The sequence below is a fragment of the Podarcis filfolensis genome (genome assembly GCF_964270895.1).
Source record: "Podarcis filfolensis genome assembly, chromosome: Z".
Lineage (NCBI taxonomy): Eukaryota > Metazoa > Chordata > Lepidosauria > Squamata > Lacertidae > Podarcis > Podarcis filfolensis.
The window spans coordinates 48,973,593-48,990,453 of record NC_139617.1 but is presented as its reverse complement, the minus strand read 5'-3'; the positions used below and the strand labels follow the sequence as shown (position 1 = coordinate 48,990,453).

The 16,861-nt window shown below is 47.2% G+C and overlaps 1 protein-coding gene across 2 annotated transcripts in view; it reads right to left on the bottom strand.

Annotated features, from left to right (window-relative positions):
• The window catches only part of CRB2 (crumbs cell polarity complex component 2), a 67,136-nt gene extending 50,678 nt beyond the window's left edge, over positions 1-16,458 (bottom strand). For both annotated transcript variants that reach the window (XM_083597150.1, XM_083597151.1), the window contains exon 1: positions 15,975-16,458. In XM_083597150.1, coding sequence (XP_083453276.1) covers positions 15,975-16,035 — 61 coding nt within the window. In that variant the 5' untranslated portion in view covers positions 16,036-16,458. The remainder of the gene's footprint in view (positions 1-15,974) is intronic.
• Positions 16,459-16,861: the final 403 nt, after the last annotated feature.

Here is a 16,861-nt window from a genome sequence, read left to right as displayed (position 1 = left end):
GTGGGTATGCTACCTTGAGCTGCTTCTATACAGTTCTGGTTAAAGTAAAGGTAAAGGGGACCCCTGACCATTAGGTCCAGTTGTGACCAACTCTGGGGTTGCGGCGCTCATCTCGCTTTATTGGCCAAGGGAGCCGGCATACAGCTTCCAGGTCATGTGGCCAGCATGACTAAGCTGCTTCTGGCGAACCAGAGCAGCGCACGGAAACGCCGTTTACCTTCCCGCCAGAGCGGTACCTATTTATCTACTTGCACTTTGACGTGCTTTCGAACTGCTAGGTTGGCAGGAGCAGGGACCGAGCAACGGGAGCTCACCCCGTCATTGCGGGGATTCGAACCGCCAACCTTCTGATTGGCTCAGTGGTTTAACCCACAGCGCCACCTGCGTCCCACACAGTTCTGGTTACCTCACCTCAAAAAGGATATTGTTGAGTTGGAGAAGCTTCAGAAAAGGGCAACCAAAATGGTCAAAAGGATGGAGCAGCCCTCGTACGAAGAAAGGTTGCATCGTTTGGGACTTTTTAGTTTGGAAAAATGGTAAGAGATGACAAGATATAAATATATAAAAGTATGCATTGCATGGCGGGAGGATAAGGAAAAGTTTTTCTCCCTTTCGCCTAACACTAGAACATGTGGACATCCAATGAAGTTGAATGCTGGATGGTTCAGGACAGATAAAAAAAGTCCTTCTTCACACAGCAGTTAAACTGTGGAACTCTCTCCCACAGGAGGCAACGATGGCCACAAATTTGGATGGCTTTAAATGAGGATTAAACTCATCCATGGAAGGGAGGGCTAGCTTCCAGGTTGGATTTGTGGGTGGGTGGTATACTAAGCAGGTCCTTAATGATTTTTTTTATTTAATAAACTTATGTAACACTTTTTAAGCATTCCCTACCATCACCAAAGCGGTTTGCCAGCCACACGTCATATACATCCAACAAAACCAGGAAAGCAAAACCATAAAAAATCCTGCACAAAAATCTCAGAACAATTTTTTGGAAACATTACTAAAAGCAAAGAGTGACAACCCTAACCCAGCAATATGTAAAAGGATCACCATCGGGCAAAAAGTGGGCGAGGCGGTGGGATGCCAGAGTCCTTCACTGGAGAGGATGTTCATGAACATTTTAAACTGTCTTCGTTCATCGTTGGGGGCTTTGCGAACCTTCACTGCCCCTCCTCTTGAGAGGAGGAGCTGAAGGGCTCCCTTTGTCTGCCCTGCTGACACTTCTGCATCACCCCAAAGATGGTCTGCATAGTCAAGTGTGTGGCATGCGTGCCACCCTCCTGGTTGCCTTTGCAGGGGAACCTGCCTGTGCAGATGCTCAGCCTTTCATGCACACACACACACACCCCATTCCTGCCTGTTTTCAAGCCACATTCCTCCATGAGCTACCTTTCACCCCGGGGTGGGGGGGTTTCCAGGATGCAGGCTTCCGTTCCATCCCTCCGCCCCCGCCAGCCCAGCTCCATGTGACGCTGGGGAATGTGCTGCGCTCCACACAGCCCAGCGCACCCTTTTCATCAGCCCTTTTATTCTTGAATTCCCGCTCAGGCAGAAAAAACAGGAATGACGGAACATGCCTGGAATCCGCTGTGGCAATTAAGAGTGTGAAGCGCAGGCAAGCTTCTCTTAATGAGCAGCCAGGAAGCGCTTCCATCAGGCCTGCCCCAAAAGGCACTGGCTGCTGCCGCCATGGCAGACATAGCTGGATGGGGTGCACCTTGAAAGGACCCCCAGCTGCAGGTGGGAAAGCAGGTGCTGAGCTACACCTGCTGCTGGGTGAAGGCTGGAGCCAGAGAGGCCAGCGGTGGCATCCCCTGGAAGCAGGTGACCACGGGCACCTGACAGAGGGCGGTTCTCTATTTGAAGGGCTGCCCACTCCAAGCCCAGTTTGAAGATCTAGAGCCCTAGAGATCAGGGCCAGCTCACCCATGAGGCAAGGTGAAGCAACCGCCTCAGGCAGCAGGGTGCACAAAGGCAGCAGGTCCTGATGTAGACCTTTATCCTCCCCCTCTTTTCCCTGATGTAGATTTTCACTCACCCCTTACTCCCTGGTGTGGAGGAGGGACACGACTTTGTGGTTTGGTCAGGTGCCAAACTGTCTTGAGTCAGGCCTGCCTACAGTTGCCCATCAATGGTGAGCGCCAGCAGGCTGAAGAGGCCCACAGCTTGCCTGGTCACAGTCCTCCCCACTAAGGCGAGATGTATTGCATTGCTGTCAAAATCACGCTGTTCTTTCTAAAACTTCATGGGGAAATCTGTCTTTTCGATGATACGTTTTCTCTCTTTGGTGATGCATAACTGCTCCTCCAGCAACCAGGATGGTTCAGGAAGGGAGAGGAAGGGGGCCCACCCAGCTACATCAGTGTCTAGTACCAGTCAGAGCAGCAGTGCCTGCATTCACCTTCCTAAAGCAGAGGGGTGCTTCTCCCCTCCCCCCGGGGCGTTCCGAGGGGGGATGGTCCACCCTTCCAAAGGGGCAGGGTGACGAAATGCCAACCCCTGATCGGCGGCACCCCCGGGGTGCGCCACACCCCACATGGGCGGTGCGCCACGCCCTTGGGACACGCGCCACACCCCCAGGGACGAGCGCCGCTCCAGGTACAGGAGCAGGTTGCTTCGCCTCTGCCCCCCCCCCCCAACTTCACATCTTCTTAGTTGCAAGCCCTAATCCCAGATATCAGGTCTGATTGTGATTATTCAGTGGGTAGGAAAAATATGCTTTCCACAGCTTTAGGTGCTGCTGCTGCTGCTGCTGCTACGAACAGGATCAGTCCCTCTGCTGAAATTCACCCCTGCATCGTGCAAATGCTGAGAGAAACTGCACACATTCTGGTGCTGTTAAACAGGTTCCTGGCTGAGTCCTGGATTGGATCTAGCTTTGTTTAGCTCTGGCCAGAACAGGGTGCAAAATGTACTCTTTAAGGTCTGGGCAGTGTGACTCAAGGTAAACCCCTTCAAGCAATAGCACTGCAGAAACCATGCAGGGAGCAGAACCACAACCAAAAATCACATCCAGGGCCTGTGAGAAGAGCTTCTTCATTCGTCTCTACATTAGGCACACAGCACCCTGCAAATCCAAAGCCAGTTGCACAGCCATGTACATGCATGCCTCTCTCTTGGGAAGCAGCACTGAGGACTGTCAGGGACCATGGGAAATACATAAATAAAACACAGTGAATAAATTGTGCCCTGCTTTGTTCCTGAAATGAGATGTTTGCACCCGAGAACTCACCCTTTTCCGTAAACTCTGCTTTCAGCCTTTGAAGTGGTCTGGCCTATGGGCTCAGGCTGTTATTTTATTAATGAGTGCCGTGAATACGTACCATGCATAACTGGCACAATGCCACAATTAGCCGCTGCTCCTTAAATGGCTCAGAGATGGGAAGTCTGCTGCATTAGGGATGGGATGTGTGGCCACCTTCTCCTGCATCAATCTGCACAGGATTTGTTTCTGCGGAGGCCCTCTCAGAGTGCCACCATCAGAAATTGAACGGGTGGTGGCAGGAAAGGAGCCTACTTCTCTGTGACCTACAGGGACTGGCAGCAGCTCCCCAGGGTTTCAGGAAGTGGTCCCACTGGGGGAGGCTGAGGGTGGAACCTGGGACCTTTCACACGCAAAGCGAATGATGCTCCTCTGCCACTGAAAGGTGTGTGTCAGGTTATTTTTTCACAGATCAGATGGGGAATGAGACTATATTTTCAATACTGTAGATGAGTGATCAACTCCAGCATCTGGTTTAAAATATGTGATAAATTTGGAAAGCGCTTTTAATTCTGTTCTTCTGTAGAGTTTTAATTGTGCAATTGTATTTTGCTGTAATTTTCAATTGTGAAACTCCCTGGGATATATTATAAACACGTAAAATAATTTTTTTAATGTGTTGGGACTGCAGGAATGTCTGGTTTTCTTTAAATTATTGTTATTTGTTTGATTTTTATCCATCTCTTCCTCCCAAGGAATCCAGGAAGACTATACAACATCTAAGCTGACAAAAATATAAAAAACAGCCACATTTTAAAACAACTGAAAAGATATATCAGTCTATAATGCCCAATGTCCAGCTGCTGAAAAGTGACCACTGTCTTGCACAGATGCTGCAATCATTGGTCTACAAGGTACGCCAACACCTTGACCTCTTGCTCTATGTTTTTATGAGAAAACAGCACTAGAGGATCCCACTACCTTCTTCCAGAGCGAATGCCATGCACATTTGAGAAGGGAGAACTGATTAGGATAAACTTCAAAGCCAGCCACAGTTAAAGAGCATAAGCGGAACACCTCTCTCCCCCACCCCTCCTTTTCCCACCTGGGGGGGAGTCTGGAGTTCGCATTTACAGATGTCTTGGTAAGTAAATTGCTTTGACATGGGATTCTGTGTAAGATGTGATAATTTCCCCCTTTAATGTTAACACAAACTTTCAGTCTGATGCTGACTGAATCTCAAGCGTTTCCCATGAAGAGGGACTGACTGATTGCTAAACCACTCCGAAAATTGTAGCTCTGAGAGGGAGTGCAAGAAACTCCTAACTACAGTTCCCATAATTCTTTGGGGGGAGCCATATGACTGTTTAAAGTGTTGTCCTGTATGGTGTGAAATTGGCCGCAGCTGCCTTGAAAGAGCTTAGCCTGCAGAAGAGAAGATTAAAGGAATGTGTGGCAGAGAGGAGATGAAGCAGGTTCATTTTTTGTTGCTCTGGGGGGCAGCGTGAGAGTAAATGGGCAGAAGCTGCAAAGGAGCTTTTTGGCTAGACAGGAGGAGACACTTCAGAAGCTCAGCGGACTCTGTTAAGGATGCTCTCAGTGCACTGAGCCGGGAAGGAGAAGAGGGGGTCAGACAAGGTCATGCATGGATGGGGGAGAAATTCTCACCTCCTAATGCATATCTATCTGATTTACATTTCCCAAAACAATATGCAAAGCAAAACTCAGCTATTCCTAGAAATTTTGCATTTCTCTGAATATTGTGATGCAGTTCTCCATCCAAAAAAATGTTACAGTTAAGTGTGCATAAAACATGTGTAATATTTCTGAGACTAACATACAGAAAGGCATTATCGGAAACTGCTGGCAAAAATGTCTTTGTTAGGAAAATTGCATGCAGAAATGTGTACATTCGAAGGCAGGTAACACTTAAATGCTGACAAATTTTGGGGAGAACTTTGAAGAAACATTTATAAACTGATCTGGAAATGTGTTAAACTTAATGTGGAAACATGGAAAAATGAGAAACTGAAAGAAACCTAAACTGACAGATTCAAACCATGGACAAGAAGACCTTTGAGATCCTTTCTCTGCTTCTACGAGACCATTCTGCAAGGCAACAGAATCAAAGGGGATGTGTACAGTTTTGATTTATTTTTCAGTCCTTCTCAGGGCACAAAGAAAAAACGTTCAAAACAATAGTTATAATCAAGGGAAGCACTACATGAAGACTGAAATTAATGAGAAAAAAATCAGACAAAAAGCAGCAAAAGTCAACAGACAAATGTCATAGGACAGCATCAAAAAAGTCATGCTGAAAAAATAAGGCACTGAGGCTAAACTGGATGGTATTTAAATATGTAATTAATTTAACAAGTTTCTTTCTGCTTTGCTTTAAAATATAAACAGCCATGTGGGGTGATCAAGATTGAGATTGCAGTTTAAAGGAAGTGGAGTGGAGTCTGTGTTTGTGTGTGTGTGTGTGTGCGCGCGCGGGCGGGCGGGCGCTTCTCTTCCCTGTCCTGAGGTCATGATGAACATCACCTATTCATTTGAAGTTGCAATGGATATCACCAAGCCTCTGTTTGCCTTGGGAGTTAAGCTGCTAATGGCTATCATTTTCTTGTAGCATGAAATCTGCCTCCCCATCCCACACCCTGCCTGCCTGCTCTAGTAGGTGCTTGGCTAAAGCTGGGGATCCACCAGAGAGATGTTCATATGTGTGTGTGTGTGTGTGTGTGTGTGTGTGTGTGTGTGTGTTTGTGCGTTTGGAATTGGGGACAAGATACTGTCGCATGCAGGAGTTTATTGAGAAGGAGGGGGAGTCAGGTGGACAGAAAGACAATCAGTTAGATTGCATCCACTACTGGTGGATGTCAGTTTGATTTCCCTCCAAATGCCCTTTATATCCAAGACAAGCTATGTTCATGATTAAGAATCTGGGGGGAAACTAAATTCTCCCAAGCACCCTGCTCTGAGGTCACAGGGCTCTGCAGTGGCTCCGACCCCCTGTGTACAACTGGTACCTTAAATGTCACTCTAACATTAGCCATGCACACCACACTTGCTTCTTCATACTCTCCCAGACAGGTCTGCTGATAAGCCCCCTCCTTGATGACTCAACCCCCCACTTAAAATTCCAATGGGGAAGCTGCAAGTATTGGGGTTATCAGTTTCTGCATCTTCTGTGGAGGCCAGAATGGCAAAGGTTTCTATCACACTTGGAAAGAGGACCAAGCAAAGAAAGGAAGGAAGGCTGTAAAGGAAGGCTACGTGATTTGCCCAGGTCTGCAACTAGCTCAGTGACTCTCAGTGTGTCAACCTCATCCTTTCACCCTCATCAGATACGATCTCCACAGCAACCACAGAATCATAGAACCATAGAAATGTAGAGCTGGAAGGGACCCCGTGGGTTACATAGTTCAACCCTCTGCAGTGCAGGAACAAAATTAAAGCATAGACGACAGTTGACTATCCAACCTCTGCTTAAAATGAGGCTGCATTTTAATGCTGTATTTTAATCTTGTTTTCGTTTTAAGTTCTATTTCAATCAATTGTTTTATACCAGTGTTGGCCGCCCTGAGCCTGGTCTTGGCTGGGGAGGGCGGGGTATAAAATTTAATAATAATAATAATAATAATAATAATAATAATAATAATAATGACAATAATAATACAGTGGTACCTCGCGTTACATACACTTCAGGTTACATACGCTTCAGGTTACAGACTCCGCTAACCCAGAAGTAGTACCTCGGGTTAAGAACTTTGCTTCAGGATAAGAACAGAAATCACGCTCCGGCGGCACAGCAGCAGCAGGAGGCCCCATTAGCTAAAGTGGTGCTTCAGGTTAAGAACAGTTTCAGGTTAAGAACGGACCTCCGGAACGAATTAAGTACTTAACCCGAGGTACCACTGTAATAATAATAATAAGCTCCAAGGAAGGAGAGTCCGTCCCCTCCTGAAGGAGTCTTTTCCACTGTCAAACAGCTCTCACTCTCAGAAAGTTCTTCCTGATGGTTAGTCGGAATTTCCTTCCTTGTAACAAGAATCCATTTGTTCAGATCCTGCACTCCGGAGCAGGAGAAAACAACCAGGGCCCTACTAAACAGGCCTCATCAGATACATCTCCATAGAGCCTCATTAATAATAATAATAAATAATAAAATTTTATTTATATCCTGTCCTCCCCAGCCAAAGCAGGGCTCAGAGAGGCTAACAACAGTAAAAATAGCACAGTTTACATAAAATCACAGTTAATTAATTGAAATACATTCTAAAATCAATTCATTCTAGAATCAATTCAGAATCAAATTAATGGCAACCATCGGGCTAGAGTTCTATGAGGATTACAGAAGGAGGGGGTCAGGCTGTGCCTTGGCCAAAGGCCCGGTGGAACAGCTCTGTCTTGCAGGCCCTGCGGAAAGATGTCAAGTCCTACCACTCCACACGATTCTTCTTCCACCCCCAGGTGCAGCAGGGGTTGTGGGGGACAACAGCACTATTTCACTGAGAAAAGTGAATACAAGCACACTTTTTGGCATTGCTGCTAGACAACATTCAGGAATGCCAATCTTCACACGGAAACCCTTTCACCTAGCTCTACTCCAGATTTCTAAGAGGTTTGATTTTCAGTGTCAAAGATGCCACAGTGGTGGAAGAGAGCAAACAAGTTTCTTTGAAGGGAGCATCGTGCTTTCATGCCTGTTCACAGCCATTGTTTCCCCAATGCTCTGCTGATGCAGCACTATTAAAAGAAATAAAACCTTAAATGGCTTATTTGCTGCACTGTCTCTCAGGGACCACATGGAAGGCATGATGACCTCAGAGCTCCAGGTAGCCGTTCAGAGGTGCCTGTAGAATAGGGATGAGCAAATCTCTCAGTTTTACTTCTCCACATCTATTTGTGATTTAAAAAAAACAACAACCACAAATGAAAATTCACCAGCATTTTAGTGCTACTTTCTCCTAATAAATACATAAAGGTAAAGGGACCCCTGACCATTAGGTCCAGTTGTGGCCGACTCTGGGGTTGCGGCGCTCATCTCGCTTTATTGGCCGAGGGAGCCGGCGTACAGCTTCCGGGTCATGTGGCCAGCATGACTAAGCCGCTTCTGGCAAACCAGAGCAGCGCACGGAAACGCCGTTTACCTTCCTGCCGGAGCAGTACCTATTGATCTACTTGCACTTGGACGTGCTTTGGAACTGCTAGGTTGGCAGGAGCAGGGACCGAGCAACGGGAGCTCACCCCATCGTGGGGATTCGAACCACCGACCTCCTGATCGGCAAGTCCTAGGCTCTGTGGTTTAACCCAGTGCCACCCGCGTCCAATACATATTTGTATGTAATTTGGCCTAATATAATGCATCTTTGAATGTGATTTTATTTAGTTTGTGTACTTTTAGGCACACATTACTCTAGCATATGGGTGTAGGTGTGTTTTGCAGCTTGGCTGGAAATTGCAGTGTTTGGAGAAGTGTGAATTTTGATGGGTAGCTGTGTTTCACCTTGTGTATTGTTTCAGAAAGCACAAATTAGATCAGGTTTCCCTATAAGAGAAAATTGAATCAAATTTCTCCCCCGTCCCTTCTATGGACTCCTATAACTGCCCTCACTCTGATGGAAGAGAAGAACCACCATTGCCCGTCCCAACATTTGCCTTTTGCCACGACCAGCCTCCTTTGGAGTAAGCTATGTGAGTCAGCAGTATGTAATCTAGCCTGGTGAGAGGACCTCTCCCGTCTGAACTGCATTTAAGACAGGCTCTTTGCAGTACAGCAAGACCAGTACCAGAAGCATTATTGCCAGTTAACTCTTACTATGCTTCTCTATGTACTTAAACCTGGATTCCTCCTTTCCTTTCCCTTTTTTTTTGTAATACTGAATTTATTCTGTGTTTGTTAAATTGTTGTTTTTTGTCATTTTTGAGTTTATTGAAATTTTATTGGGTTTATTGAAATTTAGTGAATTTTGATGCTTTATATGTATGTTTGCTGTAAGCCACTGTGGGCACAGCTCATTGTGGAAAAGCAGCATACAAGTAAACCTAATTTATCAATATCTCATTTTTCTTATCACTTCATAATGGGACCAGCTCCGATGAATCCTGGTTCAAGCCAAGTCCTGGATCTGGGGTTCAAAATTCAAGGCTGACCCAATACTTTTTGCTACCTTAGGCAAATAACAAAATAGCATCTCACCCACCCACCCACCCACCTGCCTCCATTCCACATATAGAAGCCAACTCAACTGGCAGCTCAGTCTTACTTCAAAGCTGGAAATGTGACAGGCGAAAGGAAGACCTTCTTCGTACAGCCTGTTTTTGAACCATGGGGTGAGACAGTGGTGGCCACTAACATGAATGGTTTTACATGAAGCATAGATAAATTCATGCTTTGCCTCCACTGTGAGCGGGAGTGTGCCTCGTATACCAGTTACTGGAAATCACAAGTGGGAGGAGTGCTGCTAGACTCAGGTCCCAAATGAAGGTTTCCCAGGAACATCTGTCTGGACACTTTGAGAACAGTGTGTCTGATCCAGCAGGGCTCTTCGTATGTTGCCATGGTCCGCTGAACATTGAGGGCAACAGGCTAGCTTAGCAAGAGCAGGCTGCAGGGCACATGAAGCTCTGCTTTCAGCACCTCACTGCTGCTCCATGTCCCTTCTCATTTGCCACCTGAGGCAGTTGCCTCACTCTGCCTAATGATAGAGCCAGGCCTGTGTACGGCATTCCTTGCATGAGTACATATATAAATGCAGAATTTGGTTTTAGCACTGGTTTGAAAAGGACAAATCCTTGGCAGGCAGCTGGCCTCAGGTGCTTGCTGACTTGCCAAACACTCAGCCTTTAGTGTCATCAGCATAAAAGGCAGGGAGGGGCACCTTGGTCTCCAGAAGACACAAGAGTTAAACAACAACTCAGAGGGCAACTTTGAAGGTGCGATGGAAAGAGTTATGTTTCCATGGCAATTGAAAGGCATGTGCTTATATTAGTAAATCCTGGGTGACCTCTGCTGCCCTCCTCCTCTCCTGGTCAGCAGAAGAGATTAGCAGAAGGGCATTCTCTCTGGATGACTCCCAGGAAGGAAGGAAGGAAGGAAGGGGACCAGGAGCTGAACAGCTCAGATACAGCTCCCCACCCCCACCCCCAAGCACCTTGCTTCAGTTTAACAACCTCAGCACCAGTCATTTCCCACACTGGTGCTTCACCAAGGGGTAATAATGACCACGGGAGAGTGTGAGAGCAGATTGCAATGGACTTGTGTATAGTCTTGGACATCAGTCTTGAAGCATAACAGCCTTTCAGTGCCCCGGTGACATTAAATGTACAGAAGTGATGCAGGCAGATTCAGGGCAGGGAAGAAAAACAAATATTAAAAGAGAATACCACTCCTTGATATTGCTTGTAAGCCAACCTAAGCAATGACTTGAGCCTCTACGTTCTGCCTTTGTTTTATGTTCACTTTTACATACATAATAACTAAATAAAGCTAATAAATAATTAGTAATAAAAATTTACTCAGGCAAAGGATCAGTGGACAGGAGGGGGGAAGCGCTTCTGCGGAAGAGTATATGGATTTTGGCATCTGTGCAATCAGTGAGAGTGACTTCATTTGCAGCTGGACATGGTGCCTCCTTGACCTGCTTCACTTGAAATCACCCTGGGCAGTTGGCAAGCTTAGCCCTTCTATATCCTTCTCTTGGTGTCATCTGCACTCAAGAACAGGTGCCAGGGCAGAGTGAGGAAGTGACTTAAAGCTGGATCAGGAAGGAGGAGGAGGCATCTTCTACCACATTCCTTCAATTCAGACCCAAATGGTGAGGGAAGGAGACATGTTCATCAAAGCTCCTAACTGGGGAACTCCCTCCCCACAGAGGTGTGTTGTATAGGTTTTGCTGTATGCTGAAGACACATCTCTTTACTCTGGCAGATGACAGAAGGTTTCTATTTTATTATATGGGACCTGCCTCTTTTACAGAATTTCTACTGTTCTGTTCCATTTGGTTTTAACTGTTTTTATAACTTCACACTGTACACTTGTAACCCACCCTCTAACCTTTTGAAGAAGGACAGGCAAGAAACTTTCTAAATACAGACAGACAGACCTTCCTCCCCTTTCCTGTCCCATGCATGCAGCACAATATGTTTAATTTTATTTTCTAGGATTCTATTTGAATCAGGGTATCAATGCAATTCCAGGGCTTAGTCCTAGAACAAGAGCAGTGAATGCAAACTATCCATCACTGAGGAGCGGCCACATGTTTGCTCCACACTTATCTTTTTTTTATTTTTTATTTTTAAAGATAAAGGTAAATGGACCCCTGACCATTAGGTCCAGTCGTGACAGACTCTGGGGTTGCGGCGCTCATCTCGCTTTACTGGCCGAGGGAGCCGGCGTACAGCTTCCGGGTCATGTGGCCAGCATGACTAAGCCGCTTCTGGCGAACCAGAGCAGCACATGGAAACGCCGTTTACCTTCCCGCCGGAGCGGTACCTATTTATCTACTTGCACTTTGACGTGCTTTCGAACTGCTAGGTTGGCAGGAGCAGGGACCGAGCAACGGGAGCTCACCCCGTAGCTGGGATTCGAACCGCCGACCTTCTGATCTGCAAGTCCTAGGCTGTGTGGTTTAACCCACAGCGCCACCCGCGTCCCTTTGCTCCACACTTATGAGAAGGAGATGCGTGGCTTTTGAGTTGGGGATGTTCCAGGAAGACACAATGTCCGTTTGGTTCCTCAAGCAAGCCACAGGTCATAACCACAAAAAAGCAGTGAAAATCTCACTGGAGTCAGGAGAGTGGGGGTACATTAAAACGGCGGCAATGGTGGGTACAGTATATGATACATACTTTGGTAATTGCTCCCAACTACAGTGGTACCGTGGATTAAGAATTTAATTCATTCCGGAGGTCCATTCAGGTCTTAACCTGAAACTGTTCTTAACCTGAGGTACCACTTTAGCTAATGGGGCTACCGCGCCGCCGGAGCACAATTTCTGTTCTCATCCTGAAGCAAAGTTCTTAACCTGAGGTACTATTTCTGGGTTAGCGGAGTCTGTAACCTGAAGCGTCTGTAACCTGAAGCATATGTAACCCGAGGTACCACTGTACATGTCAGGTTAGTGAAACCAATACCAAATGGTAAAGTTCCCCTTCAGTGTGGAGGAGGAGGAGGCTGGCATTAGTGCTTGAGTTTCCCTTTAAAAATGTGCACTCTTCTCCAGTTGTGTGACTCACTGATAAGGCAGAAGCATTGTGACAGGAAAGATAGAATGAGAGGTGCAAGACAGCCTATGTTTGTTTGCACATGTGAACTCAACGACTCAGCCACCTATAGAACTTGCATGGACTATGCAGTGTCCCTGCCGTGGTTTGCAGGTGTCAGGGGTACATCTGAACTGCTCACCTGACAAATGGTTGACTTCACCCCCACCCCACCTGAAAAACCCTCTTGCCCGGAAGCACCTGCAGACACAGCTGCCTATTTCAGGCTCTTTTTCTGCCTCTGCAGGGGCTGCCGGTGCCAAAATGTATGCATTAAATATTCACAGTGCCATTAAGTGCAGCTTGAAGCAGATGTTCCCTGAACAGAAGACCGGCCAGGTGTGCATCTTATTATCCACCTACCATTTTCATACAGCCTCTGAGATGAAACTGCTCCTATTATCAGGTTTCGAGGAGGGGGCCATACAAGGCCCATAAATCCAAGCTGGTTTTATGGTTGTCTTGCCTCCCCTGCCCCTGAAGCTCTTTGATCTGCCACTTCCCATTGTAGCCCGGCTCACCCAGCAGAATACCCCCTTCATAAACACTCCTCAAGGGTGACCTTCATGCTTCCCACCTCCTCTGATCTCGCTGCTGCTGCTGCTACATATCAAACAGGGAAATGGGATCAAGGCAGGGGGGGGGGAGTTCTTGTGTGTTCTGGTGAGGCACGCTGGCTCTCAAGCCTTAATTCCAAATCCAATCTAAATACGCCAGCAGCTAAGGCAGGCAAATCAGCCACTTAAGAGAGGAGGAAGGAACACTATGGCTGGGGCACGTCTGAGCTGCACTCCAGGTGTCTGCATGACACCAGGACAGAGCCAGATTTGCCTCAAGCCGGGATACGAAGCACGATTCTTATTCTCCTCCTCCTCCATTCTAGGTGGAAGGCATATGGCACAGATTCCCAGTCCCCGACTCAAGTGCACAGTCAAGAGCAAACTATATGGTGCAATACTGCCTGTGACGCAGGACTCAGCTACATTGGCAAAGAAAAAGCACTCTACATCTGTTGTGACACAGAGGGCGCTGTGGAGTTCTGTTTTTGCCAACCTGATTTCTCATACAAAGTATACAACGTCTTTAACTGAAAGGCTTCTCTGATGTGTCTGGATCCAGCCTCAGTGCCCCCTTCTGCCCTCTGAAATCTTCCCCCTGATCCTCAAAAGCATCCCCTCCCCACAAGTGGCATGCTGATGGGGCTATCTGAAAAACTTCCAGGCATCTGCTACTCAAAAGTGGGAGATTTGAGATTTGCCTCAGTGGCACTGTAGGCAGGGGCTAAGCACCCAGTGGAAGAGATGGGCTCCAATGTCATTGCACAGGGGTGCTGCCCTGTAGCTCACAAGGATGAGACCTGCTGTTGCACTAACACATCAGAACACTTTCCCACTCACACCAACGGCCACTCCCAATGGAAGCATGCTTAGGGCAACTACAAACCAAGCATGCTAACTGAACAAGGCTGGCTGGCATTGGCAGGCAACACACAGTATGGAGTAGCAGCTAGAGTGCTGGGTGTGCTCTGAGAGATCGGGGTTCAAATCCCCATTCAGCCATTAAACTCACAGGGTGACCACTTACTCTCAAGCCCAACCTACCTCACAGGGTTCTTGTGAGGATAAAAAGGGGAGGAGAACTATGTAATCCACCTTCAGATCCTTAAAGAAAAGGTGGGATACAAATGTAATTAATAATAATTTATTTCATATCATTTGTGAACTGCTGCTCTACACACACACACACACAAAAACTGGTGCGCAACTACTTTTTAAAGGCCACAAATCATTTAAAACAAATTGATAACATAGCTGTTCTAATCAAACTTCATAGTAACAGAAATATCACAAGGCAAGCAAAACATTTTTTTAAATAAATTAAAAAAAAGCTTAAGTAGAAATGTCTTAACATCTAAAGACAGGAAGCTAAAGGGCCCGCTGAGTGTCCTGCTGGGAGGGATTTCTACAGCTGTGGAGCCACTACTGAAAAGACCCTGTGTCTGATATTCACCCATGGTTACAGGAGGCAGGCCTTAGGTATTGGCTGGAGCAGATCAATCAGCTCATACATTCCATTTGCACCAGGGTAGAAATATTAGACCTGCAATATTACAATTGCCCAGAGCGGGTCCTGGACACATTGCAGCTATGAGCCTTTCACTTGGCCTGCAGGTGTCTCAGTTTTCCTGCTCTGTGAAATGGGGGCTGTGCCAAATGCCTACATGTAATTACAGGGTCGTTGAAAGGTTTGGAACTCTCCCTCTCAAGGAAGAACGAACAATTTCAAGCAGTGAAACATGCTGGCAGAGCCCCCTCTGCCAGTTGGCTTAGTCTGGAGATTTATACAGTTAGCAGGGCTCCCTGAATGCCAGATAGCAGCTTTGAAGCGGCATGCCCGCCCTTGCGATCCCTCTAAAAACCAAGAAAAGATAATGAAGAACAGCCTCCTCCAAGCTGTTGTCCCAAAGAAAGATCGCCCCACGACCGCACTCTGGCTCATGGAGGAGCAGCCCCGCGCGCCATGGGGCCTGCTCTCTGCAGCCACACAAAAGCCCCCATCGTTACTTCACACGCTCTCTCTGTAGTCATGGTTACGGGACACAAAAGCAGCCCGGTTGCGTCCCAGGAACCAACGGAATGCCAGGAGCCAGACAAAGAAGTCGGTCCAGGAGAAAAAGAGGGGAATTACTGGGTGCAAACGTTTCCCTTTCGGCTCCAGCGTTGGTCAGGACTGAGAAAAGGGCAGCCCGGCCCAGGCTGGGAGCCTCAAGTTGGAGAGCGAGGAAGAGGAGAAGGCTCCTCTGAACAAACACGGACTTTCCCTCTTCTAATATAGCTCCTCTTTGCCTTCTAACCCGCCTCCCCTGGAGGCAGACAAAGAAAAGGAGAACGTTCCCAGTCCGTCCGTCCCCCACCTTCTGAAAAATGGGATAAATTTCTGAGATGACCTTGCAACTCTCCAAAGTAGTCCAAGAAGTTGGGTTTGTTCTCAACCCTCTCTCTCTCTTTGGCCACCCGCTCTAAACTATATGCAAACTGCCCCGCAAAAGTGGGCGCGATCGCACACAGAGATTCCTCACGGGAACCACCTCTTAGAAAGCCGAGAATCGGGGCCTTTTGTTGCGGGAAGCCACCTGCGGATGACGCCCACCTAGGGAACTTCCTCGCCCTGCTCTTCTTTACAGCGTTGTCCCCACCTACCAGCATCTACAAGACACAAAGCTTTGCAAAAGAATAAAGTGGCCGAACTCTTGCTTCCACAGCCAGAGCAAAGGGGAAACATTATTACAGTGTTGGGTTTGTTTGCTTTTGTTTGTCTGTTTGTTTTACGCCGTCTGCAGCTTCAAAATAGCCCGCGCACGTGCTCTTGAAGATGAGCTCTCTGCGCGGAGGCTTAAAGCAAACTGCGGCTCCTGAATTCGGCACTCAGCCGAAGGCGCAAAAAATCGGAGCCAGTCCCGTGAAAGTGGGGAAGAGACGCCGGCTCAAGAGCTACTTACCGCAAAACCAAAGGGAGAGGGAGATGGGCGGCAGCAGCAGCAGGAACAGCCGGGAGTCCATGGCCGGCTGGCCGGCGAGCGTCTTGTGGTCCCCAGGCGAAGGTAGCCTCAAGGATGGGTCCTGGTCAAGCTTGCCCCCGACTCCCCGCGCATCCCAGGCTCAAGTGGCCATGCTCCGGAATGCTGAGCCGCTTGCCGACTCCATGCTTTGCTTCAAACAGGCTGCTGGACAGACTCGCTGTCCACTCGCCACCCTGCTCTGGAGCAAAGGGAAAACGGAGACTGGATCACATGGACTGGAGGGGCAGGAGAGAGTCATGTGCTGGGCATTGCTAAAGAGTAGCGTGCAAGGAGGCGCCCTCCGCTGCGGCCTTAGAGGATGAAGGGGCGAGACTTGGGGAGAGGGTAGGCTGCGCCCTTTTATCAGCCAAATCTTAAACGCCTGCTCTCATTACTTCTTGTTTCGCCAGGCCTATGCAGGCAAATAAGAGTACAGGATCGCTGGTTCCGTTTCTTATTTCATATATATATATTTCAAAAAACATTACAAACATGCAAATAACAAAAACACAAATCACATATGCATATATTTGACTTTCCCCTTTTGTGGTTTCTTTTAAATTTTAATTTTCGTACTGTATTTTCCATATGACTCCGTCTTTGTTATTCCTTAGTGTCTCATAATAATCTGTTTCAACTGCTAGTTTTACCTTCGTCCTGCTAATGAGCACATGAATATTTCAAATATTCCACAAATTTTCCCCAAACTTTAATAATTTCTTCTTCTTCTTGGTTTCTTATTACACCTGTTAATTTTGCCATTTTGGCATAATCCATTAATTTTATTAGCCACTCTTCCTTAGCTGGTACTACATCTTCTTTCCATC